The sequence below is a fragment of the Malaya genurostris genome, chromosome 3, assembly GCF_030247185.1.
Source record: "Malaya genurostris strain Urasoe2022 chromosome 3, Malgen_1.1, whole genome shotgun sequence".
Classification (NCBI taxonomy): domain Eukaryota; kingdom Metazoa; phylum Arthropoda; class Insecta; order Diptera; family Culicidae; genus Malaya; species Malaya genurostris.
The window spans coordinates 38,859,360-38,887,029 of record NC_080572.1 but is presented as its reverse complement, the minus strand read 5'-3'; the positions used below and the strand labels follow the sequence as shown (position 1 = coordinate 38,887,029).

Below are 27,670 nucleotides of genomic sequence, written 5' to 3'. Positions count from 1 at the left end.
TTTCTGTTACAAAAGCAGTTTTCCGGAAAAATGAATTGTTTTACGACAACATTCCATATCCATTGCTTTTCGCGTGTTAAATTAAAGGTTCCAATTTTGTGGGTTTACTTATAGAAGGTACGTAAGTCTTTATATCGCATTATATCCATGTAGGAATGTCTATGTTGCTAATCAAATGTGTCAGTGGAAGTAAGCTGAAACTAATGTCGTATTTCATTGATTCCACTCGCTCGGTGCTAGTGTTTTGCCCTGACAGTTGATCAATAAAACGGTTTTGTAAAGTTTGGTTTGCACGCTTGCTGCTCTGAAAAGGAAACGGGTGCAAAATAGTTACCCGCGAATTGCCCCGAAAGTGCATTTTTTTCGTGCGGTGCAAATCAATGAAACACAGTGCATCTGTTTTGATTGCTCGACTGCACGAATCGAGCAAAACACTCCACGAGTGTTCTCAATGAAAAACGACATAAAATGATTTTTCTCGAGCAGTTTTAAGGAAGACGGAAGAGTTTTAGACTAAGATTTTCACTTTTCTTGAATTGTAGTTTTAAGCAGAGTGAACTGATTGGAATATTTTACAACCCTATGGAAGATTTATTGATTAAAATCAGGAAAAGAAGCGCCGGAATTTGTTTTTACACACACATTGTTGACATTACTCATACGTTTGCGAAGAGTCTTGCTCCTTAAGCTTAAAGGTGCAAAATTCAGATATTAATTATATTGCACTTTACCCTATCAGGGTAATTGGCATTCTATTGCCAAAAGGCTTAGGGTGCACAAAAAACACAAATTATTCAAACCTAGCAAAACCGGGAATTCCCCGACGTAGACGACTCAATCCTATCAGGAAACACTTTCTCACAACGTGCCCATCACCAACCGGTGTCGCCATTGAGCAAATCTTGTTATTCTGGAAACCAGTCAATTCATAACGAACGTACTGCATTTCAACCACACCTGAAGTGCGGCGATGAAGCCCGATGGTGCTCACTTACTTGTTCAGATTTCCAACAAACACTTGCGCCAATCTCCGCGCCACTTCCTTATGGCCTTGGGCTGCAGCTTCGAACAGAGAGAAAAACAAAAACGACGAAACATCGTTCCGACCAGCCTTGCTCAAGTTCAGTCTATGAAGCCCCAGTACAACTTAGCCGCGAAATGTTTCACTTTCAAATGGAACAACAATACCAATGTAATGGCTCTTGCGTGCGCCTCTTCGTTTCCACTTGTATCCGACGCTAATGGTGGCCTCAACCCGTGCCTGTCATCAATGGCTCCAAATGATAGTAGCGCCACTGGGTCAAATTACCATTCACAAGCTGCAGCCCGGTGATGCTGCTATCTATGTTAGCATAGTTTGGGTATGGCGGAACATCTTCGTAGTATGCCTTGGTTGGATCTTTATATTTACTAGGAACCTTTAGCCAAGGCGAGTACGAAGGAGTCTGAGAATGTTTTGAGCAGACATCCATGTTGTTTGGCATGCAATGCTACAATTTTTAATGTCAATATCGTGAGTCGAAGCAAATTAGAATATGTACACGACAAAAGTGAGAACGAATTCATTGCACTACAGTTCATTCCCACTTTGTATAGTACAACAGAAGCAAATGATTGAGTTTGAAAACATACCAGCGCCGTCAGACGTGTAAAGTCCCAAACCGATATATCGCCATGGAATTCAGCTATTGAATTCAGAAGTGTATTTTTCCAATGCCTTTTGGGGTGATCCTCGGCCGTTATAAAAACTCAAAAACACGCGTTGTGGCTATGCTTGAATCAGTTTTCCAAATCAGAAATTGTCACCCTTTTGCACACCCGGACCACACGCAGGTTGTTTCTCGCATACCGTAGCCGATCTAATTTTCATTAAACTTTGGAAATCAGCAATGCTCAGTCAATTTTCGAAGACCTTCGGCGTTGCCTTGATGAAATGGCCCGTTAATCAACCGAAACATTTTAATTATTTGTGCAAAAGTCCCTCTAATCGGCAGGACAGGTTGTGTTTAATAACAAGCCATAAACCAGTCACTTCGGTGTTTCGTTAAAGGTTTTGGAAACGATATACTCTCTTATTCTGTCATTATTTTCATCGAAGCCCCCTGAGGCAAGCATTTCGTTTGGCTCACATATTTTTATAATTTTCACAAAAAAGCGGTAAGACGTCTATTAAACAGCACGCGCATGTTCGTTCAGTTTGTTTAAACGGGGTTTTTTTGTATGATTGAAGTGCAAATTTTGTCCTCCTACAAACGAATAAAGAAAACGGTTATTATTATTTATGCTCGCGATTCTAAGTTCTGGCCTCTCGTTGGACATTTTCTCACAGGATCACTTCAAAACGTTGACATTGTCGGGCGAAATCAGAGTTGACATTTATGAGGATTAATCTGTATTATACCACTTTTTATATGCGCATGCAGATTCCATATAGTATACAGATTTTACAATATGCAATTCGGACTAAACAACGATTATCGAATATCTTATCACACATATACAAAATGCTTTTTTAAATATTGTTATGAATTTTTAGTTTTCAAATTCAAACAGTCAAATTTTTAAATTTATGATTCATACATTGCTATATGTTTCAGATACAACAATTTAGTAACTATGTTTTGACACTTTGACTTTGACACTGACGTCAAAAGGTACACCTAAAAATACAAAAGTACGAATATATTGCGTTACAAATTAAAAATATTAGGTTTCATTTGATTTTTTACATGTTACGTCAGTCGTCGCCATTATTTTACTTACAGTATCATGAAGATTGCACACGGAACGACCGAAATTAGCTCTGCGCCTAATTCGTATTACTGTTTTTGAATTAGTTGATTTTAACAACAAAATTTCCAAAATAACTATAAAATTAGTTAAAATTGAGAATTTACTTTGCTGAAAAAACTCTTAGTTTTAGAGAATGTGTTTAGTTGGTGAATATCCTGGACTCAAACCAGCAATATTTCAATCCAACACGAAATTCTCATTGACAACTAATTTTGTTATTAAAATCAGAAAATTTGTTTCTATTTATCTATCACCATCATTACTGAAGGACAGCACAAAAAACCAAAACTGAAATGGGTATTATTAACAAGTTTATTAGCCAAAAACTCATGAGAAGTGTCAAAGCAAAACAATCCATTAAAAAGCTAAAAAGGACAGTCTTATTGAAACTGCTTGAACATTGTTTTGATGTTTTTCGCATGTGTTCGATATATCTTTATTTAAATTTCTAAACCGATATGTAAAAATGTCGTAAACTGTTAGTGGAAATCGTATTTATTCAGAATTTGTGCGCACTTGAAGCGATTGTGCGTAATAATGTTTTTACGCGGAACAGTGAAGTGAATTTCGAATGTTTCACTCTAATTGTGATGAAGTTTTTTTGTATCTTCAAACCTTCCGAGCTGCGCCGTCCGGTGTACTATTTGTATTCGGTTTTTGTTTTCCGAGTGCTCAAAGTTTTCTGTGCGAATGAAGAAACAGTGATTTAGAAGAAAAAAAATTCAAAAAGATGTTTACGTTTCGTTTATGTCTTTTTCTCCAACACAACATCGTATTTATACCTGCCAATATAGAAAAGACAACCGCGTCTGAATATTTTTCGGCAGTAGTGTGCCATCTAGTGGCTAGTAGTCATTAAGGTGTTACCGTTTCGGTGACAGGGCGCCATATAGCTGCAGATTGCAGAAGCCAATTCAACCATTCATATTGGTTGAAAACAACATTATATTTCTTTAATTCAACTAAAAAATTAGTTGACTGGATATGAAGTGTGCCTTAGCTAAGAAATGACAGTACGTTTATTTTGTGAATTCAACTAAAAAAAATAGTCATTTCAACAAATATTTTATTATTATTAAGGGAATGAGAATAAAAAATCTAAATCAGCAAAAGTAAGATTTTTTTAGTTGTCTCAAAAAATAACTAACTAAAATCAGCAAATCAACTAAATTTTTCGCGAAAATGCTGATTTCGGTCGTTCCGTGCAATATTCCAAATTTTAGTTAAGATTCCACATACATGTATTTCTGTATAAATAGATATAAATAGGTATACTCAAACTAAAGAAAAAATTTCCGAAGTATGGAAAAGCATGTTAGTTTTATTCGTTTTCACTTCATCCAGCTCTGTCTCTGACATTACCCACCAATCTTTTTCTAATGACCAGCGAAAAAAATTCCGAAATGACAGTTGTCTAGCCGAATTTCGGCAAAAACTAAAACATATTTCGAAATTTCTGCAAACGTATTTGCTGATTTCGGGATAATTGTTAATCACTGATGAGTGCAGCACAAGATCTTGCCAAATCTCGGCAAAAAGATGCACTTTGTCGAAAAATCAGTAAATGCACTAATCGAATCTCGGAAAACAAAATATAGATGATTGAACAATCAGCAAAATTTTGTGTTGTCAATCTGTCTCGGCATTCTACTTTACCGAGCTCGAGGCACCTAAACCGGAACGGAAAGGTTTGAATAGACCTAAATCGAATAAATTAAATTGAATGTAGCAATAGTTTCGGACAAATCTTCCATTCCGGTGTTATAACTAACTGTATGAGAAAATATCAACACAATGAAACACATTGTGTGAGAAACCGTCGTGGGCAGAATGTGACAAATTCTCGTAACTTTACTTTTGCCGGTTCGGACAGTAAATGGCAAACGACCTTTGCCTTTACTTTCTGACATATCAGAGACTCGGATTGAACTAACTCGTATCGCTAAGATGCCTAAGTTCGACTCCTCTGGTAGAAGGTAAAAGTTTAGATACGAGAAGCCTTCTGCTTACTTAAATGACCCTTGTCACGTCTCACTTTTCCGCACTTTATTCTTCACATCCTTGCTCTTCCTTGAGTACTATGGCTCTATGATTTCATATTCTTTCTCCTCTTATAATCTTTAGTTAGTTTGATATCGTTAAAGAACCGAAAAAAAAAATTGAATGTAGCTACTTTTCCGTTTTTCATTAGTGACTGTTTTCCGAAGATTGTTACTATTTGATATTTCCCGAAGACTAACTCAAATGGGCAATGATTTGTCATAATTCTACCATGATAACCAGTTTAGTTTAGTTAGCAGCGGGCCAACGCAATAGTCTTAAAGACTGTCCCAGAAAGTATGGACGCAATTAAAAACCGCTGCCATTTCGCAATGGTTCAGAATCTGTCAATTTTTATGGCTACGTCCTGTTGTTTACACTACTATCTAACCACTTGTGCAGTTGTTTATTCGTTTTTATTAGTTAAATGCGTGGACTTTCAGCAGAACAACGTCAAAAAATTGTGTACAAATGGTGCACAGATCGCGGACTGTCACTGAGAAAGATAGCAAAAATGGTAGGAGTAAGTGAAAAAGCCGTGCGAAACGCAATCAGGAAGTTCGGTGAGGATAACACCTTTGAGGATAAATCGAAAACGGGTCGAAAAAAGGTCCTGCTAACCCTCAGTTGGATAAACGTTACTGAAGGCGTTCGAGCAAAAGAAGGAGGTTTCAGTTCGGGAGGTGGCCCAAAAAGTTGGCACTTCGAAGTCAAATGTTCTTCGTGCTAAAGAACGTTTGAATCTTCGAACCTATAAGGAGTAGAAACAACCAAAACGTAGTTCGAAACAAGAAGCATCGATCAGGCCGAGGGTTCGAAAGCTGTACAATACGATTCTTGCTGGAAATTTGAACTGTATAATCATGGACATGATGGAGGTTTCAGTTCGGGAGGTGGCCCAAAAAGTTGGCACTTCGAAGTCAAATGTTCTTCGTGCTAAAGAACGTTTGAATCTTCGAACCTATAAGGAGTAGAAACAACCAAAACGTAGTTCGAAACAAGAAGCATCGATCAGGCCGAGGGTTCGAAAGCTGTACAATACGATTCTTGCTGGAAATTTGAACTGTATAATCATGGACATGATGGAGGTTTCAGTTCGGGAGGTGGCCCAAAAAGTTGGCACTTCGAAGTCAAATGTTCTTCGTGCTAAAGAACGTTTGAATCTTCGAACCTATAAGGAGTAGAAACAACCAAAACGTAGTTCGAAACAAGAAGCATCGATCAGGCCGAGGGTTCGAAAGCTGTACAATACGATTCTTGCTGGAAATTTGAACTGTATAATCATGGACGACGAAACCTACGTAAAACTCGATTACAAATCCTTGCCGGGACCACAATATTATACGGTGCGTGAAGGGCAAGTGTTAAACCAGTCCGAGACATCGATTGAAGTCGAAAAATTTGGTAAGAAAGCTATGGTCTGGCAAGCAATTTGTAGCTGCGGTAAGATTTCGAAACCCTTCATCACCACTGCTTCAATGAACAGCGAAATATACATCAAGGAATGTTTACAAAAACGACTTCTACCCATGATTCGAAGCCACAAGGATCATGTTGTCTTCTGGTCAGATCTTGCTTCTTGCCACTACTCGAAATCAACGGTAGAATGGTATACTACCAAAAATGTCGCTTTCATTCCAAAAGACATGAAACCACCAAATTGCCCTTCGACAACAACTTCGACCAATTGAGGAGTTTTGGGCATTAAAGAATGCACAGTTTAGGAAACATGTCTCAGCAGCCGAAACCATTCAAAAGTTCGAAAAAGATTGGAAAAAAGTGTCAAAACTTGTTTGCCAAGAAGTCTGTACGGAATTTAATGAGGAACGTTCGCAAGAAGGTGCGCCAGCTAGTCTACAATGGCTAAGTAGCAAATGTTGAGAATAATATTCTGTTGTTGTAGTCTAATATTATCAGTATATCGAATAAAATTTGAATATCTAACACTTGTGAATTATTTACAGCGAAATCAAAGTGCGTTCATACTTTCTGGGACAGTCTTTATCACTATCCCCCACCAATTATTAGGAACCAGGGTTCGTCGGATGGTGACTGTTTCTATTGCATGTATCGACGGAGTAGATAACTGTGTTAGGTGTAATTGACAGTTTGACAGATGAAACGATGGTGATCGAATGAGGCATGGCTCTTAAAAGTAAAGCGAAAAAAAATAAACGTAGCAATCCTTAATTGGTGATGATGGCGTAAAAATCAATGGGCTGGTGGCTAATAAAACTTTATCATTATCAATCAACGGTCAGTAACAGCAGTTGAAGGGGGCAACCAGTCCAAATTGAATATCAAGCCTTCGTTCGTGAGCAGGCGTGTCGTTGGAATGACTGCTAACACGAAAAAACTAAACAGCGGTTCTGGTATGAGAATCATAACAATAAACTTTCGATTTGAGAATGGCAATTCAATGATGGGCTTGACAGCTCAAATATGGATTGATTGAAGGACCCAACTCGTATGACTATGAGCAAGCCTAAATTCTCAATAAACTGTTGCGATACATTTTTCATTATATTTGTCGTATTCGCACAGTTAAAGCTTTGTTGTATAATTAAAAATTACTTTGAAAGTTTGAATTATACACCACAAATGTCACAAAAATTAACAATTAAACACAGTATAATGACAGAAATTCAACCTTTTTTTTTCAGTATTTATTTACTGAAAATGTTTTAAGCAGTGAAATTATATAACTTGAACGAAAGTGCCATTTCACCCATCGGCATTACCTACTTCGAAGGGAAGCATGCTGATTACGCAGCATCACTGTGCGGGTACATGGCACCGTTCGAAGGGAAGTAACGCATTTTTCTCACACGGGGATTACTTTATCTGACATGATGGGGCCCATCATTTCGTTGGATGGCAGTTCGGAATCAGACCAAATCTGTGCCGACACGACGGTTCGTTTGGGTGATCGAAAGCAGTAGCACAACTATTAGCAGGTGCAATTAAAGTCTAAACAGCGCACTACCGTTGGTTGCAAATGCAGACTGAAGTGTTCGTACCGTTTAACATTTTTCTCAAGAGCATGTACCTCGTCGGTGCAAGCTCGGTGGCACGTTCAAATTACGCGTTGAGGTTTGTTTAGGAGTGCTGGCCTGGGGTCATACACAAGGTTTTGCCGGAATGCCAAGTTTCTCCCTTTAAATTCTGTTTTCCACTGTATCTCACCGTTTATCAATGAACGATAGCTGGTACGGCCCCAGTGATTAAACATGAGACGGTGAGGCTGTCCGCTATTACTAACTGATAGCGTGATTGTTGGAGTAGAAATTGTTAAACAACACGTGAGAACCATTCTGGTGCGGTGAATAGGGTACAGAATTGTCTCTAAGCGGGTATGTGCAAAGTACTAGAATTACTGATCGGTTTTGCCAGGGAAAATGCATTCTATACGGAAATCGGGTATTTCACAAGCGAAACGTTTCAAGGAAATGAAGCTATTTATACACACGAGCAACCATTTTCGAACCATAGTTGCGGCACATCTCTCAGTCAATTAGTTGAGTCAACATCTTCTAATTGAAAATGTTATACCCCGAGTACGACCTTTCAAAGTGCCGAAACAATTTTGAAAGGTTCGCAAATCGTTATTTGAAACGGACAGCAGTTGAAAATGATTGCATTCTTCTGATGATCACAAACTGTTGAAGGTTCAGTATGAGGCGATTTTTATTGCCATTGTGATCTACAACCAGCCGATGCCCTGACTTTTCAATGGAACGGAAAACGGTTGTTGGGTTCATTAGTGATGATGATTTTGCTTGGTTCAGTGAAGTTAATTGAGTTTTTGGGAGCTGATTTCAAATTCTCAATAGTTCTCTTACTGTATGATAATGCCGTTCGGAATAAATCAAAGACAACTTACTAGAATTATAATATCTGATCACCCGTCCATTTGAGAGCGAGAGTCCGCAATCTATTATCTGAACCATGCCGATAATTTGGCAGAAAGCGACTCGATATTTTTCTATATTGTATACAACATCGTCAATCTGGTAGATGATGCTACAAGATTTCTGCCTCTCAATGCATGAACCGTGAGAGAATATTTCTACATTTCTTCGTTTCACCTCCTACTCTGAGTATTTTACGGCCCTTACAAGAACAGATACAATTTTGCAATGAATGATCGGCGCTGCGTGGAATTTACCAAGAGAGAATCGCAAGTTGACAATTATCGCAGAAAATCGGATCGATGATTCAACTTGATGATTCTCATACTAGGTTACAATATTTCGAAACCCTTGTGTGGAGCATTCACAGACATTTTCATAGACACAATAATTATCCACTGCTCGTATAGAATCGCGGCCTTCCACTCATCGCGTTCTTCCGTCATCCAGCACTCTCACACACTCTTTACACGCTAACCCAATACTTAAACTCATTGTGGATATCACATAATTCAGCATCGTCATACTCACTTTGCATAGCCTAATAAATCGTGGGTTTCGATCTGATTTAATTGAGAGAAAATTTCCTTAACAAGACTTGTCTGGCTCGGTAATTCAGAGCCCAGACTAGAAAAAAATCATAATACGAGATGCCATGTGCGCTATCAATCAAGTACGAGAGAACGGGTATAGCGCCGCCTGGGTTCGATTCCCAACCCGACGCATAGAATCAACATTTTATTCTGGTCCGAAGAGGCGATTTACCTTAAGAATAAAACACGTCAGTGGCATAGCGTGGTAAGAACTGCTTCTAGACCATACTCGTGAATTCGGGTTGTAAACTCGACTCCCACGAGTAGAAAGTAAAATAAATTTCATTCCTTCCTTCCGATCTAGCACATATGAACCAGCCTAGTCTAGCTTTTCCGATCTAAGTTTATAACTGATTCTGTCTAGAATATCTATCCGTCTTCCATTTTCATATCTTTATCATCTCTAGTCGTTACTTGCCGAAAAATACCAATGAAAGTCAATCGATACAGTAAAAAAATGTTTCGCAGATCAGAAGAAAAACACCGCCATTCATGTTTAGTGTTCCCAAATCACTCCTGCATATGAAAAATAGTTAATAATACTAATTTAAGCACCAGGAAAAGCGCATGAGATCAAAAAATTTACACAAATTACTTTTACCGGGCAGTCGAAAAATTTAAAAAACGTACCGAAATGATGTACATCTCGTCGTCCATTACGATGCGTTTCGGCTGCACCAAACACTAGCGGTACAGCTTCCTGACGTGAGGTTCGGCCATCATATTCCGTTTATCGGTCCGGTTCGCCTTCCTTATTTTGAAGACAAAATGTCATTTTCTGTTGGAAGAACCAGACGGAATAAATTGACCTACTTTGCTAGACCCCGAATCGAAAGGTTTGGATTGCGCTTGAAGTAATTCTCCAAGCTTCCTTGTGTTCTTGTTGGGGATACAATTCTTTGCTTTGCTTCCGCTGCCTGCTAACCGCTGGTTCGTCTGGATCTCCTTGAACAATTTTACCACACGAAACACGGTCAAATTATCGATTCCGGGCTTTTTTTTCGGATTACCGGGCATGAATTTTCCACGACCGCGCCTATAATGTTTTGTCAAAGTACTATTTAATTAAAAACTATCTCGATAGCCTTTTGACAAACTGTGAAGAAATTTTACACATGTAAATACTACCCTATAAACTAGTTTTATTTAAAATTTAATAAACTTTAAATTATACACACAAAAATTATTGTTATTTTTTCATCACTCTCAATCATAAAATCGATCAATCATTCTAATCCAATATGCTAAAATTAGATCCATCAAATGATGCATTAAATCAAGTTAATTGTTCAAAATCAATTTAATTTTTTTAATCACACGTAGGAATTTTCGAAGCTTTACAACAGTCTTGGAGGTGGAGACATTTTTTTATCAAACGACAAATTATATTGAATTTGTCTCGATAGTGCGATGTTGATTATTAACTAACCCCGCAGTGCGCTGTGGATTATTAACTGTCAACAGCTTTACACTTTGTACCTCGTCAACAAATCGTCTTCCTTACTCTGCAATGTTAATGAAGCGTTAATGGAGCGCTCTAACAAGCCTCTTACCTTTTCGGTTTTCGAAATTGTCACTGGCTTGATAGTTGCATTCAAAGTGAAACTGTGCCCACACATAAAAGGTAGCAAAGCATAAAAAGAGAAGTAATGCCCTATAACTGAAAGCTGCTAGTTAATCTTCTTTATATTAAGCCAGCAAGTTAAATGTCAGTGATCGTCACAGCATCGACGGTTAGTAGCAATTATGTAACGAACTGCTGAGATGACCCGAAACCAGGAATCTCAACGAGTTGCTCGATAAGATAAAAACATTGATATGCTGTTCAATCATCAACTTTTAATGAATAGACTATCAATCGAAACGCATTCTCTAATATTACTGTTTACAATGGTTTTACTTCTTTTTACCCTTCTTTGTGGCCTTCTTCGGCTTTTTAGTTTCTTCCTTAGCCGGTCTCTTGGTGTCTTCGAATTCTGCTTCGATCACCTGAACACCACGCGTTTCCTTTGGTTTCTTCTCCAGCATGGGCCCTTTCGGTGTCCGTAATTCTAGTTCAACTTGATTGTGAGCCACTTCCCCATGAGAGGTCTTATTTTTGCCCAACTTCAGAACAAACACATCAACGTTTGGATCGTGCCAACCTTTCTTGCATATTTCTACTCCGCAAGCCTGTATCGGTTTCTCTGGATCACGTGTTTGCATGCAAATGGAACGGATTTTATCCGGACGCACGCGAAAATCTTCCGCACAAATTGGTCGCTTCTGCTTGCATAACATGAAATCCCCCGACCATTGCTTGGCTGGATATTTGAGGTTTCCTCGGACCACCGGCAAGCGACATGCATTCATTTCTCGCTGGGCGTAGCGTTCTTCCAAGGCATATACACCATCCGGCATGGTTAACGAAGTCTGTATGGGGTGTGATGATTTGGAAACCATTGAAATAGCTGGAAAAAAATTATGAAAACCGGGAACTCACCCAACAACCTTTGGTGCAATTTTCGTCCGGCTCATCCGGTAACATGACTTTGAGTTCGCAGTTTTTCTCCACTCTGATCGAGATCGCATTTCCGTTCATTTCAGCGGTGTATTCGTCGTAGGGTGAACCAACAGCCTCCTTACTACTAGACACTGATACTGGAGGAGTTTGTGGTAAATTTTCTTTAGAAATTTCACAATCCGTACAGAGCACCGGATGTGGATGAATTGATGCGTCAAAGGCCACACATTTCATAAATTGCTCTTCGTCTTCTTGGTCCAATGATTTAAAACAAGTAAAACCCGATTCATTAGGCTTTGTGCCAAACATAACCTTCTGAGTGATCCTTGAGCCCAAACAGGAAATTCGCAAAGTCACTATAACATAACCACGTACAATGTTACCCTTTCCGTGTAGTGGATACAGTGACTTGATTGTTTCCGACACCGGAATACTGCCTTTGGAAATTGAACCTTCGGACATAGCTGTTTCGATCGATGTTCTCGATCCAGTTCTGCCATTGGTGTTATCGTAATTACTCGATAGACTGACAAAAATGTCATTCGCTGGCTGCTGCCATTTGCCGAGTGTCCTTTTGCGACCACTTCTCCACTTTTCCAATGCAGATATTACGAAATTCAATGGCACGCTTTCATCGTGCAGCCGATTACGGTCAAGTGTGAACATACAGCTCTCACCCAGCTTCGAGTGTTCTATGTCCACTTGAGATCCGAAATCCATTTCGCAAACTTCGCATCGAGCCAGATTTTCCAGCTGGAAACGAACGCAACGTCCAGGACATACGTCCCCGGAACAGTCACCCTTTTCCAGATGACGAACTTCGGAAGACGTCAGATCAAACGTTTCCGACGAGGGATCCCGATCTGGGTCCTGTGAAAAAATTTGCAATTCTTCCACGACCATTTCCACTAGAAAGATGCGATTGGAAGCCATTTTTCAACGGTAGAATTTAGGATTTAGAACAAGTTGGAAAACGATTTGATTTGAAAATGATACGAATTTGGAATGAGATTAGCCGGAAAAAAAATTCACTAAAATTTTAACTCGCCTACTATGTTTGCAAGATCAATGTATCAATAATGTTTCTCTTCTTCTTTTTCAGGTACATAACGACAACGTCTAGATTCCATTCAGGCTAGTCAAGTAAGTCTATTGAAACGCCCTATCTTATGCCCCGTTTACACTTCTGCTGGCTGCCAGCATGTTGGTGTCAGTGTACTGCCCTCTTAGGAAAAAAACGTTCAACGGTGGTCCTTCGTTGGTCTAATACTTTGGATCATTGGACCACAGTTGAACGTTTTTTCCTAAGAGGGCAGTACACTGACACCAGCATGCTGGCAGCCAGCAGAAGTGTAAACGGGGCATTAGTGATGCAATGTTACACTTGAAATCAACGTGGTTTTTTGGCTCTGTCACAATAATGACACGATAACCTACCGTGGAAACTCAAAGACTCACTTCTTGAGATCCGAAACTCAAAGGCCTGAAGAGCTCCATAAGCAACATCGGCGGTACATCATTGAACCGAACACAAGCAGCACTCTTCTCCCAATTGAACCATTCAACAATTACCCGATTCATTGCTGCGCCAACTCACTTTTCGGTGGTTCTCTTAGATTAGGCCCTACAGGCCGGTCGATTGCATAAGCACTATAAACAGTTCACATAGTTGCTTCATTGCGAAACTGCCAGCCAAAGTCAGTAAAAATATAATTACTTAGTTCGCATCACCGCAGCTATAGTCGATCAACTGCCAATAAATCAGACTGGAAGTCTCGATATTTGCGGTTCCATACAACGAATGAATGAAAGTACCCACATACCTACGCGTTACTAAATTGATTTATTCACGAATTTGCCTGATCATGTGAAGGGGAGTTCCTATGTTTGGGTAGATTTTCCCAAGACTGCAAAGCCGCTGCTGTCGTTCGAAATGGTACGAAAACGTCCAACGTTGGCCAACAACCGACTGATCGAGCTCTCGAAATTGGATGAAATTATGTATGGAATGATTCTCGTTGTGGCATACAATCGAACAAAAGAAAATCACATTTCAATTATCTATACTCAACTACTCAAGTATTCACGAAAGACGTGGGTATGGGGGCAATGTTCAATGCCGATGTTAGTGGCTGTATGTTGACTAGAGATGCCAGGTCAAAAATGTTAAATGTCTGTAGAATGCAAAACACTCTAAAGAAAGAGTTCCATTTTGAAAAGAAATCCATTTTGAAAAAAAGATTTGAAAAAAGATTCAAAAGTCAAAAGCAGCTTTTCTTTACCGTCAGTAAAAACATTGGAAATTTTCCGAGTATCTGCGAAAATATTCGGACGTCTGTAAAAATCTGATGACGAAAAAATATCTGCGCACACGGTGCAGATTTACAGATAAATCTACAGACTTGGCATATCTTGTGTTGACATCGTTGACCCGATAGTTGATTTTTGTGTAGTTTTAGAAGTAGTTGCCCAGTTTTGCTGAACAAGCCGAACAAACGATATTGACATAAAACAATTCATGTCACTATCGTTTTCTACGTTTCGAGTTCTCTGTAGCTCAGCCAACTAAGAACTGAGTGGTAAGGAATCAGTTTTCAACCCACCCCACAAAAAAGACCCACAAGCCAATTACGGTAGGGCTTTCAAACCACTATCTGGAAATACTCTATTCCGAAGACTCGACCTTGCTCAAACTAATGATAATATTGAATATGCTATTGTTCAGCAAATGTTGAGCTTGTGCTATTGGGGAAACTGCCATCTATTGAGATGATTGAGAAATTACTCGAATTAGGTTGAAGGTTCAGGAGCAAAGGTGCAATTCGTGATATGCTGTTCTGTCAAACCGCAAAGTTTGTGCAGCCTCATGAAAAACTGAAGAAAACTCTTTCGAACGGGTATGACATTTTACCATCAATTGCAAAATTAGTCGGATTAATCACCGCAACGGTAACGGATGAATGGTGACTAAAGTATCACTTGACAATAATCGTCTGACACTTGAACCTGCCGGTTCGTGATCGTATATATAGGACTATACTCACCAACCACCTGCTCGACTATAATTAACGAGCAGCAAGCTACCTCTACTAATGACACAGCACCCAAGTGTCACCTGAGTGATAAACATGATCGATTTCCTCCCAGCTCCTATTAGTCTGTCATGTTATTGCCTTCACTTTCGATTGCGAACAAGCTTGTCAATCATTCACAGTTTGATGACAAAAAATTTCGCTTCCAAGAAGCATTTATTGAGCTTGTTCTCTTTAGTCTAATGTATTTGGTATGATTTTGAATGTCAAAAACAAGTAGACTACGTCTGTGGAGCAGATAAAATCTTACAGCAACTGGAACTTGTGAACGATCACAAACTTGGGTGGCTAAATATCACTCTAAACACAATCACCCGACTACGGGACTCTTTCAATAATGTCACAACGTGGGATTAAAGATTGTAGAAGTTAAAAACATCGCAGTTAATGATCAATCAAACATTTGTGGAATGTTAGAGCTTGGAAAATACAGAATGATATCGAATATCTGTTTAAAACTGATTGTAGGTGTTCAAAACCTGACCACTGTTTGTACGTTTTATTCGGTACTTTGAACGTGCACACCTATGCAAAAAAACAAAAACTCCCAAGAACAGCTTCCGAAAAATGATGCTTTTTTGACACAAAACTCGACATTGTGACGCTTTCATTTCATATCTTTCAATTTTGAATATAAAATTTCAGTATTCGATGAAACTACAGCCAATTGATAAAGATAATTGTTCTAAGCAAACTCAATAAATTCAGTTATTCAATTTGGTGCGGATCAGTTTATTCTCACTTATTTTAGCTAGAGCTGTTAGTAGAATATTAAACCTTATACCACAGAGAACAGACATCCAAAGAGACATTCCAATATGTGTAAGAGATTTAACGGTTGATTTAAAAAGTAATCACAAAGTAGCAGGAATCTCTTATAGGCTCTTTCAGTATCGAGCTTTCATACAATGGTAATTCATGCGTGCAACGGTGCCTTTTAACAGATTTTTACTTGTATGCTTTACACAGCTTTTTTAAAAAAGTTTGAGCTAGCTTGGATGTCTGTGCTTATACCTTGATTTTAGCTATGTGTGTAAAATTGACAAATTTACAATTGCTTTTCAAGAGATTTTAAACATTCTATTCTTTTTACACGGTTTTTTGCTTCTCTTGATATGTACACTGCGCTATCCAATCATTGATTCGCTAAGAGCAAATTCGGCAGCTGTAAGATTTATATGAGAGATCTACAATAGAGTTGAAACTGGAACAAACGTATCTCCAGCAAGCCGTCTTAGTTTTTTTTTATTTATTCGAACAGTCAAGTTTAAAACTGTATTTTTGAAACACGAGTAGAACGCTGCTGGGGCTACCAGTTTTTCTTGTTACAATTTCCAGATTTAAATTTTAAAACTGACACAAATTATGCATCTCGATCTGGAACACTCCTGAACATGTCCTGAGCTACTAAATTTATTCTGAAGAAAAATCTGTAGTTCTCAGTTTTTGGTGTCAAAAAGGGAATGGATGTACTTAATTTTTCGATTTTACTTTCAAAATGAAACCCCATTCGTTGATATACGATTGGTGTATCTGTTAACCGTTGCATCGATCGAAAATGTACACAATTTACGTTGAAAAAATAAATTGTCAAATACCTAGTGTTCAACGAGCCCCGATAAATTAACTCGCCGCGATGCCGCGTAGAAAAATGCCGTTTGATAATTATGAATGTTTGCAACGGCTAGCGTAGCTGCGACCAAACTCAATTCCGCTTCGTGTGGCCGAGCCGTAACTGGGTTACCCCACACGAAAAGGAACGTAAATTAATCGAGATACTCGGTTTGGTCTTTTACGGGGGGCCCTGGTTCTAGATTTCAAGCGCACGGCGGTGTTGTTGTTATTAATACACGGAATGTTTGTGCGCCATGATGAGCAGTTCTGAGCGCGGTCGAAAGGTCTTTAGTTTGGGATGCGATATTCACCCGCGAAACAGACGTGTAGTTGGCTTCTCGAGACAATTTAAGATATATGGTTTCAACGTACTATTACAGTTTTAATTTGGCATGATCCTTGTTAATATAGGAATTGCTAAAATAAAAATGAGCTGAACCTCTAACATTTTTCATCTACCACGTAACCACTTAACAACTGAAAAATTAAATACTTTCGACGAGTTCACGCTTTGAACAAAAATTTCTACTTGGTAACTAAAAACAAATTAATAATGTCAATTCCGCAAGTGGGCGGCATTTATGCATAAACTAGGAATTCCTCGTTCGCCTCTGTAAATTTATTCGCCACAATCACTAGTTATCGGCACTCGGTTCAGAACGGACTAATCGACTGCAGTACATAAATTCAAAGCAATATGCTAATACAACGTGGATTGCCTTCAAAACTAAATGTGATCTTGCTGGAACAGGTAATTGGAACTAAACTGAATTACGTTACTAACAATCAGAGTTTTTAGTTTGAATTCCTAGCTCAAAGGCTCGCAATAAAAGTTCTGTGTAGGATTTTGTCACTGCTACAGTCTGTTATACAAGAGCGTGGATTCAATTAAATAATTATGGACTTTCCTTCATAAATTCACCCATTTATTGTTTATTTGGTTGTCAATACTTATTGCAAAATCTTTAATAACAAGTCAAATCTCTTTCCACATGTTTTACCTTTTTTTATATATATAAAAAATAGGTATAGAATTCGCTCAAACTTTCGAAAATTTTTCCGAGGCCCGGAGGGCCGAATGACATATACCAATCGATTCAGCTCGACGAACTGAGCAAATGTCTGTGTGTGTGTGTGTGTGTGTGTGTGTGTGTGTGTGTGTGTGTGTGTGTGTGTGTGTGTGTGTGTGTGTGTGTGTGTGTGTGTGTGTGTGTATGTGTGTGTCTGTATGTGTGTTGTCAACTAAGAGGTCGAGATCTCAGAGATGGCTGGACCAATTTTGATCAAACTAGTCGCAAATGAAAGGTCTCCCCGTCACCCAAAACGCTATTGAATGGTTTTGAGATCGGATGTTTACTTTTTGAGTTATTCGAAGTTTTATGTCAAAATTTTCAGTTTTTTGACAGTATCTGTCACAATTGACCTTGAAAACAGAATATGTTTTCAGACTTAGATTCCGCACGATAATACCTATTCAACAAGCCATAGATTGTTAAAATCCGTCCATTTTTAACGGAGATATCGAAATTTTTGTATAAACGACTTTTCCCCCTATTCCAGCAGTAGGAGTTTTGAGCGCTGTATGACAAAGCAATGCTTGGGAGCAACGGAAAACACGATTTTTAATACTGTGACATACAATTGTTTCTAAGTACCAAAAAGACTGTGTACAGCATCCTTTTTCATGACAATTTGTCTCGGACCGATTTTAGCACGGCTCGTTTTTGGCAACATAATCGTTCGAATATGACATATATAAACCAGATGATGGCAGATTTTTTTTAAATTATATTGTTTTAAACTACTTACAGCAATAAATGCTGGAAGAACATAACATCCATATACCATTCGAATCAGTTCGTCGAGATCAGCAAATGCGTGTGTGACAAATAATTTCACTCAATTTTCTCTGAAAATTTCTTTTCTACAAATTCAGATTCATACGAAAATTCGTATGCTCCCAAACAAAGTTCCTGAATTATGTTTGGTTTCGACCTCTGGTTCCGAAACTACAGGATGATATATGAAACGAAATCAAAATTGTGTAACTCATTCTTCTCGTAAATGGCTGAACCGATCTAAGATTCAAATGAAATCTAAGAATCATCTAAGATGCAAATGAAAAGTTTCAAGATTCTTTAAAACATCTTGCTCTTCAGTCAGATCCAACTTCCGGTTTCGGGGATACAGGGTGATTAGTATAAAAATGTCTATTCCACATAAATTAATCAGGTTTATCGGGTTAGCAGATTTGGATAGTCGATAAAAAATAACTTTTTTCAGTTTTAGTGGTATTCAGTTGTCGATTCAGAAGGCACCTAAAAATTTAATTCGTGCTATGATTTCTCAAAGATGTCTTCACTGATTTTCAAATATTTTGAAACAAATGTAAACTATACAGCTATTCAGGTGAATTTATCTGACTTCGGCCATACCGATTTTAGAATTCCGGTTCCAGTATAAAATCGTTTCTCAAAGCTCAATCGTTTTCTCAAAAAAGCCTAATCAAATTTCAGAAACAAAAATTCAAATTGAATTAAACTTACAGACAAAATTAATTAGTTTTATACATACATACAAAAATTAATGAATTTTATCCAATTAAGCTTCAAAGTTGTACTCAAAACTGTAATTTATTCGTCATATGGCCATACGAATCGGTTTGGGTTATGCTGGTTCCTGAATACCGGCTCTGGAAGTACCTTAAATTACCGTAAACTCTAAAGTGGAACTTACATATCATGGCATGTTTAATCGATTATCACACTTCTAGATTTAAATTCGATTGTATTTGCAGTTTCGACATTACAGAGTAATGAGTGATTAAAATCTCAAATTGTCGCTTAAAACGACGGTCATTAAAATAATGTAATGAAAACTTAAACACCGAAGAATATTCATGCAAAAAACACATGCGGATTGATAAAAAAAGGTATCATCTCACTGCTAGGTGGATTAATCACGTTTTTTTAATAAAGTTATCTACATACGAGTTCCGTTGGAAAAGACCTTCAAATTTCGCGAATTCGTTGAAAACGTAGCTTTCCGAATGGTATGGCTTGTATTGACAAGGCTGCTTTCTCTTCCCGATCAAACGGTAATAACAGAAATAAAACAACTGGAGTAACTTATTTCAGAAATATTTTGTAACAAATTTTGAAATATTTTTGGCTGGTAAGCTGTTAAAATAACAAAAATCATAACAAATAAGACTCTAGGGGGAACAAAATCGTAACAGATTTTGAAACGTTTGTATCACAATTATTATTGAATTTGATATAACTGCAGAAGTCCGAAAGCAGAATTTTATAACAACAGTTGTAATAAATTAGATAGCAAATTTAACACAGAAAAACTATATCACAGTCAACTTTTAACATCGTTTCAATCCAAAATTGTTGAATGATTTTTTTTATTAAATGAATAATTTATTTAGTGATCTGGTTTCTTATTTTAGTTCTTTGAAATTCTGATCATTATATTTCGATATGAAGCAACGAAAGGTCTCATTTTTTCAATTAATTAACTTTATCGTGAATCTTGCAGATGAATATAAAACATCATAACTGATTTTGTTATTATATTGTTATCATAAGTTTTAAATTTCAACTGTTTTGATTTATTAAACATCTGAAAATAACACAAATTGTTATACATACCAACTGTTGATATACTTGTGTTATGATTTTGTTATGTGCATCTGATCGGGTTTAGAACACATATTCTCTTGATTTTGAATCTGGCGACTGAAATGACCAAGCGAAGGTGACAATCACATTTTGCCTTTTGCACTTGCCATACACTTGTCTCTGTTGGTTTGAGTCGTTAACGTCTTGTAGGATTAAGCTTTTATTTTTACTCGGCAACCATTGCCTGTCGATTATTTTTATTATTTTTTCAGCATCTAAATTATATATTTCCAAAACGCTATTGAAGGTTGTCCAGGCTTTTTCGATGCTCGTAACGGATGAACCTTCAGAAAGATATTACAAACATTTGTATACATTGCTTGTTTAATATATATGCTTGTAATAAGCAGGGCCGCCAAGAGAAAATTCGGGCCCGGAGGGACCGCTATATCACGGACCCTTCAACATGAGAATTAAAAAGTATTGTTTGCATGGGAATATCATCGAATCAAGAGATTTTTAAATACATTATCTCAACGAAATAATTCGCGAGCCAAATTTGTTTCGATATTTGATATTTTGTTATGTTATGAAGACTGAAAAAACAATTTTGAATCTTCGAATTTCTGGCCTCCCTGAAAAAATCCGGACCCGAAGGGGGTTCTAATCTTCCTTTTCCCCTTCCCTATCGGCGGCCCTGGTTAGAAGGTACTACAATCAACCAAGTCAAGCTCGTTGCTGTGCTTTGCAACGCAATAGGTTCATCGCTTATTGCCGGTTGAAGTCCCCGGGTTAGGCGTCATCAGCATGCGAAAGCTGTGCAGAAACAAACATGATTTGTTATCTTATCTACACACGGAACGACCGAAATCAGCATTTTCGCGAAAAATTTAGTTGATTTGCTGATTTTAGTTAGTTATTTCTTGAGACAACTAAAAAAATCTTACTTTTGCTGATTTAGATTTTTTGTTCTCATTCCCTTAATAATAATAAAATATTTGTTGAAATGACTATTTTTTTTGTTTGAATTCACAAATTAAACGTGCTGTCATTTCTTAGCTATGGCACATTTCATTTCCATTCAACTAATTTTTTAGTTGAATTAAAGAAATATAATGTTGTTTTCAACCAATATGAATGGTTGAATTGGCTTCTGCAATCTGCAGCTATATGGCGCCCTGTCACCGAAACGGTAACACCGTAATGACTACTAGCCACTAGATGGCACACTACTGCCGAAAAAATTTCAGACGCGGTTGTCTTTTCTATATTGGCAGGTATAAATACGATGTTGTATTGGAGAAAAAGACATAAACGAAACGTAAACATCGTTTTGAATTTTTTTCTTCTTAATCACTGTTTTCTTCATTCTCACTGAAAACTTTGAGCACTCGGAAAACAATAACCGAATACAAATAGTACACCGGACGGCGCAGCTCGGAAGGTTTGAAGATACAAAAAAAACTTCATCACAATTAGAGTGAAACATTCGAAATTCACTTCACTGTTCCGCGTAAAAACATTATTACGCACAATCGCTTCAAGTGCGCACAAATTCTGAATAAATACGATTTCCACTAACAGTTTACGACATTTTTACATATCGGTTAAGAAATTTAAATAAAGATATATCGAACACATGCGAAAAACATCAAAACAATGTTCAAGCAGTTTCAATAAGACTGTCCTTTTAAGCCTTTTAATGGATTGTTTTGCTTTGACACTTCTCTTGAGTTTTTGGCTAATAAACTTGTTAATAATACCCATTTCAGTTTTGGTTTCTTTGTGCTGTCCTTCAGTAATGGTGGTGATAGATAAATAGAAACAAATTTTCTGATTTTAATAACAAAATTAGTTGTCAATGAGAATTTCGTGTTGGATTGAAATATTGCTGGTTTGTGTCCAGGATATTCGCCAACTAAACGCATTCTCTAAAAATAAGAGTTTTTTCAGCAAAGTAAATTCTCAATTTTAACTAATTTTATAGTTATTTTGGAAATTTTGTTGTTAAAATCAACTAATTCAAAAACAGTAATACGAATTAGGCGCAGAGCTAATTTCGGTCGTTCCGTGCAATATTATTCGATGACTACCAACAAAATTTGGAAGCAAAATGGTCTATAATAAGTTGCCACAACATAACATAATTTTTTACTTGAGTTGAGTTCCCATGAAATAATAGAGCGGGACTTTTCAGTGTGTCTAAAGAAGAAGATGGCAATAAATAATAGACTAGCGCTGTTATGTTGAACTAACTAATCAAAATATGCTTGTTTTGCAACGTTCAAATAAATCGAAAGGGAAAGAAATGAATCGTTAAGGACGAAATCACAGTTATTCTGCTGTAATGAAAAAGTTCACTGCGTTTTCCACAAGTGCAGATGGCTATCAAGAAAGGTGTTTGAAAACATCTTCGTTTCCTGTTCTCTTCGATTCTTCTAACCTGTCCTCTTCGAATCATCAATGCGTTGGCAATTTATGTTGAACTGCTAATACTACTTATCGGTTCAACATGAACCGCTAAGTAGACGTAAAGTTTTCGCTTTTTACGTTTACTCTTTCGCTACTGCACTAATGTGTTCAAGACGAAACTACCAAAAATGAATTTTTCTTTACAGTACATTTTCCGAATATGGAAGTACGATATTCTTTCGAAATTGGTTTAAGGGGCGGGTAGGGTCTAACACTTTTGAAAAATCATTTATTATTTTCTTTATATTTTCTTATAGTAAAACATTTCAAGAATATTCTGTGAAATTTTCAAGTCTATCGAAATAAAACTCTGGAAGTTATGGACCTTTGCTTTTGCTTATCTCATACTGTAGAGAAGTAAGAGCTCGGCACCCAGGCCCAAGATTTCTGCTTCGTTTGACTTAAAAACTTGCCAAAACATTCTTTAAATGTTTGATTATAACAAATTATAAAGGAAAAAATATGATTTTTTGAAAATGTTAGGCCCTACGGGCTCCCTTGAGTAATAAATTGTTTCCATTGATTTTATAGACAAAAAATTTTAAACGCGTTTTTCTCGAAAGTATGTTTTGAAAGTTCGTGTCCATCGTCATTCAAAAACTACTGAACCAAATTTTTTCAAATTTTGCACACACTTTCTACATATAAAAAACCAGACCTCGACGTTTTCTTTATTATCGTTATTTTGGGGAGCTTTTACAGCTACAAAACGGCGGATGTTTTCGAGAAAACTCGTAATTTTTACTTTGAACAACCACCAAAAATTCAAAAAATTAAAAAAAAATGAAACAGAAACGTTGGGGTCTAGAAAAATTTCTGCTCTAACTATGCTGCTTTGATTTGTACATTTCTGATTAGTTTGCGCTGAGATACAGTCAAAGCAAAGTCCTGGCATTACATTCCTTTTGTGGAATTTGGCCTTTCTTTTTCAACAGACTTCGCAGCCGATTCTTAGTGTACAGAATCATTGCATGGTTAGTACTATGGATCCTACTGACACTAAGAATCCTTCCAGGTCAGGGCTCGAACATACGACAACTGGCTTGTAAGACCAGCGTCCTATGCATTGAGCCGCCAACCCGGGACCGCTGAGATACACTGGACACCGCAAATCATGATTTTTAAGAAGTGTCATCAAAAATACCTCTTCACCGATTTATTTCTCAATATTTTTCTACGAGAAAAATTACGAAGTGTTGTGCGAATGATGCTTTTTATCATACAAAACATTTGAATTTATTTCGTTGAATGATAATTCTGAAAAAAAATCGCAAAAATTATTATTTTTTTCATCGTTTAGACCCTCCCCAATTCTGGAAGCAGCTTGACACGGCATACCTTTAAGTATCACAAATTGGATCGAAATCATTTTTGCTCATCGCTACGGCAAGCAGAAATAAGAAAGATTGAGTATCTGTGGGTGTCCTCAAGGTGGTGAACTATTCCCACTTTTAAGGAACCTAGTCGCTGATGGTTTGTTAAAAAGCTTAATGACCTTGGATTCCCAACTTATGGTTTTGCCGACGTTCATCATATATTGATGACCGGTATTAGCGTTAACACTCTTTTTGATTGAATACAGCAAGCCTTGCGATCTATTGAGGAATGGTCTGACAATCTCTTAGAAAATTAGTTTAGATTATGCTGTGAAAATTTCAGAATGATTCATTGATATTAGCGGTCGGGAGAGTCGTTTTTTTCTGAAGGAAGAATTGCATAGCTGAAAACGGTCACTTTCAACTTGTTCATTGAATATCTCGCTTTCAAAGGCATGGATCAAAAATCAATCCTGACAATGCCTAGATAGTTTAATTTGGATGTGATTAGTGCATAAAAACATAGGCGTTGTCGCGATAAAAAATGAAGTGAATGTTATTTTTGTGAAGGTAAGTCGATTTCTGTGCACGCGCCATTTTTTCGGCTCCAGTTTCCTGGTAACGTAACGAAAAATGAGAGAGAAATAAAATCGGCCCAGAAAGGCAGCCAAACAAGCGGTAGCTTTATTGGATTTTATGTGATGTAGTCAAACTTGTAACCGAAAATTTCAAAACTTTCTTGGCTACCCGACCCATCGAGAGTCATTTTGCACATATGCGAGAAAGCATGGAGAAAAATGTAACACGCAGAGCGAGGCACGTGGTTATACGCGACCTACTGGCCTCAGACCTGGTTAGATTATGCTACTAGCGAAACTCGCATATACTGGGGATGAGTATTTACTCGCTCCTAGTAACCTAACTCTCACATGCAGTTTTCCTTTCTAAACATACCCTGCACGGAGAACCCTTCGATCATAAAATTGCGATATCGCAGTTTTTGATTTTTGCGATAGTTGATTTAACTAATTTCTTTTTGAATCAACCAAAATGGTTTTTGATTTGCATATATTCAAGTAGTTGAAAAATATGTTGTTTTGAACGCTGTCAAATGCCGGAGACAGTTGAAAGCAAAACAATAATTGCAATGCAAAATCAACAACTTTTCTAGTTGAAATCTGTTCGCGTCGCTTCAAAATGTCAATGAAAACAACATCGATGGTTAAAGCGTTTAGTGAAATTGTGTTCATTCGATTTGAGAAATTTATGATAACAAGTGTTTATCTAACAGCGGTGTTGTGATAAAGTTAACCTTGTTTAAGATGAAATCATCTCGTAATCTTTCAGGTATGCGCAAAAATTTTATGCTTCAAATTCGATCATTGCTTTACTTCCACCAGACTGTTTTACTTCCAGCTGTTTGATACGGATGATGATGTTCATGCATTAGCAATAAAACGCTTTTGGACATGAATTTAATTTATAAAAGTAACAGGAGCGAAGGGTTTCAAACGCACAGAACGCGCTGCGATTGAATGGCGCGTTTGAATTGCCGTCGCAAAATTCCAATTCCCAGCGGTTGATACACACAAGCTCATATAAATTGACTAAAATTATCAGTGCATAACTTTAGTTCAACCGTTTGAAGGCATCATCTTTCAATACTCATATTAGGTAAATTTAATAATTTCGCTAATTTACTCGCCCCTCCAGGCACTTTTGCTGATTGAAAACGTTTTTCTACATCAATCATTTCCGATCGAATCAGAAGTATTTTTTTTAGAATTTAGATCTTTACTGATCTCAAAACAAACAAACAAATAAAACCGATTTATTTTTCAACTAACAGAATTTTGTTTCAATAACAACACCAGTTATTTCAACTAAAATATTTGTTGAAATTGAAAGGTATGTGTCCTCACTAATTGACAGCATTTTTTTTTCAAACAGTTAAATTAGTTGTTTCAACCATCGTTTCTGCTAATCGAAAAACAAAAATGACAGTTTAGTTAAAACAACAATCGATTAGTTGTACCAAATTTCAACCAATCGAATTCAGAAAATCAACTAATATTCTGGTTGAAATGGGATCGCGGGTGGTTCCGTGTGGGAGATATTCTCTTCGTGAGGAATAGTTGTCTAGTTATTTGGAACGACAACTTGATGGAAACATGGTTTGTTATACGGACGGTTCTCTGTTGGATGGTCGTGCTGGCACTACTGTCTACTATCGTGAAACGAAACTAGATCAATCTCATTCACTTGGTGGATACTGTACTGTGTTCCAAGCAGAAATCTATGCAGTTCTATGTGCAGAGAATCTGTGGTGAACGAATTTATTTTCGTTCCGTTGGTCAAGCAGCTTTAAAAGCACTCAGTTCAAATAATGCAAGGTCGAATCTAGTGATTGAATATCGAGATTAAAATTGAAGACCTAAGCATTTCAAATGTTGTTTACTGATATTACTGGTTTACTAGTTGTTTATGGTATTACTGGAAATGAATGGGCTGGAGAGTCGGCTAGAACTAGTGACACAAATGTTTTCGTTGGTCCTGAGCCAGTTTTACCACTGTCAACTAGTTGGATAAAGCACAAGATTCGTTCTTTGGCTGCATCCAAACGTGTCAGCTAATGGCGCAACTTGCAAACTTGCGCTCAGACAAAAGTATTTTTATTAGATTTGAATCTGAAAATGTCAAAATGTATACTGCATTTTTCCAAGCATCATTGCAGTATGTTGGTCAGAGCTCTCACTGGACATTGCAAACCCAACTATCACATGGCTACTATTCAGTGTGCTAAGTATTATTCGTGTGATTAGTGTGAATGCGATTACGGTACTTTATATCATCTAATATGTGACTGTCCGGCATTGACGCAACTACGTATCCGGGTTTGTGGTTCTCCATACATGGTTGGATCTGTATATGTGGAGCTAAATTCTCACACACTGTGTTAAGGAGCTATAGTCAGAGGTGTTCATCGTTCCTCCTTGAGTGAATAAATCTTTTTTGTATTGACTTTTAAACGGTAAAGCAGATTGTTTGGCATCCCATACATATTACTAATCGCTCTGCATTCTTCCGGGAATGCAGAATGATGTCGCTTTTGTAAAATCTCGAGGGTTGGAGTGATTAATCAATTAAAAAGAATTGCCAAACGTGTTTTTCTCAAAAAAATCCAATTTTTGTCCAATGTTTAAACCATTTTTCAAAATTATACTTTTTCAGATAAAAGTACAAACATCAAAAAAAAATTCTTAAAAAGTTTTTCTATATGGCTCAAAACTTTTTATAAATTGGAAAGGTTATGCTAGTGTATACTCAAATAAACTTTTTTGTAAAAATCATCCAGCAATTTCAGGAATTCCTTATGGGACTGTAAGACCTTTTATTTGAAGTTAAGTTTGTCAAAATCGGTTTAGCCGTTTTAGAGAAAACCTAGTGAGATTATTTGACACATACACACACTTATACGCACGCACACACACACTTTGTGAATGATGAATAGAGCCGATGGCACACGTAACGTATCATTCATTCAGAAATCACCCATTTCACACCGATTCCCCCCACACGTGATCGAGCAAAACCGCTTGTGTTGCTAATCTCATCATTCACCACACCGGAACAGTGCAGTACACTAGTGGAACAAATCACCCGAAAGGGGCTACCAATTTGTCTTCATACTCTAGGTAAATTTGCCT

At 37.4% G+C, this 27,670-nt stretch overlaps 2 protein-coding genes across 3 annotated transcripts in view; one reads left to right on the top strand and one right to left on the bottom strand.

Moving 5' to 3' along the window:
- LOC131435313 (peroxidase) overlaps nucleotides 1–27,670 on the top strand; it is a 59,490-nt gene that overhangs the window by 12,975 nt on the left and 18,845 nt on the right. Inside the window, exon 2 of one of the 2 annotated variants that reach the window (XM_058603032.1) lies at nucleotides 12,943–12,983. The exons of the other annotated variant lie outside the window; for it this stretch is intronic. The gene's annotated coding sequence lies outside the window, so the exon portion shown is untranslated. The remainder of the gene's footprint in view (nucleotides 1–12,942; nucleotides 12,984–27,670) is intronic. 2 annotated transcript variants of the gene reach the window in all.
- LOC131435314 (uncharacterized) lies at nucleotides 11,157–12,896 on the bottom strand. Its single transcript, XM_058603033.1, has 2 exons — nucleotides 11,820–12,896; nucleotides 11,157–11,749 (listed from the first exon to the last, which is right to left on the bottom strand). Exons 1-2 carry the CDS (start codon nucleotides 12,771–12,773, stop codon nucleotides 11,234–11,236), a joined length of 1,470 nt encoding a protein of 489 aa, XP_058459016.1. The 5' UTR covers nucleotides 12,774–12,896; the 3' UTR covers nucleotides 11,157–11,233.

Bases quoted from the DNA above. Each gene is read 5' to 3' on its own strand.
- LOC131435314 (XM_058603033.1), bottom strand. From the start codon at position 12,773: ATGGCTTCCAATCGCATCTTTCTAGTGGAAATGGTCGTGGAAGAATTG. The intron at 11,750-11,819 runs GTGAGTTCCCGG...CACCCCATACAG, and splicing joins ATTGCACCAAAGGTTGTTGG to ACTTCGTTAACCATGCCGGA.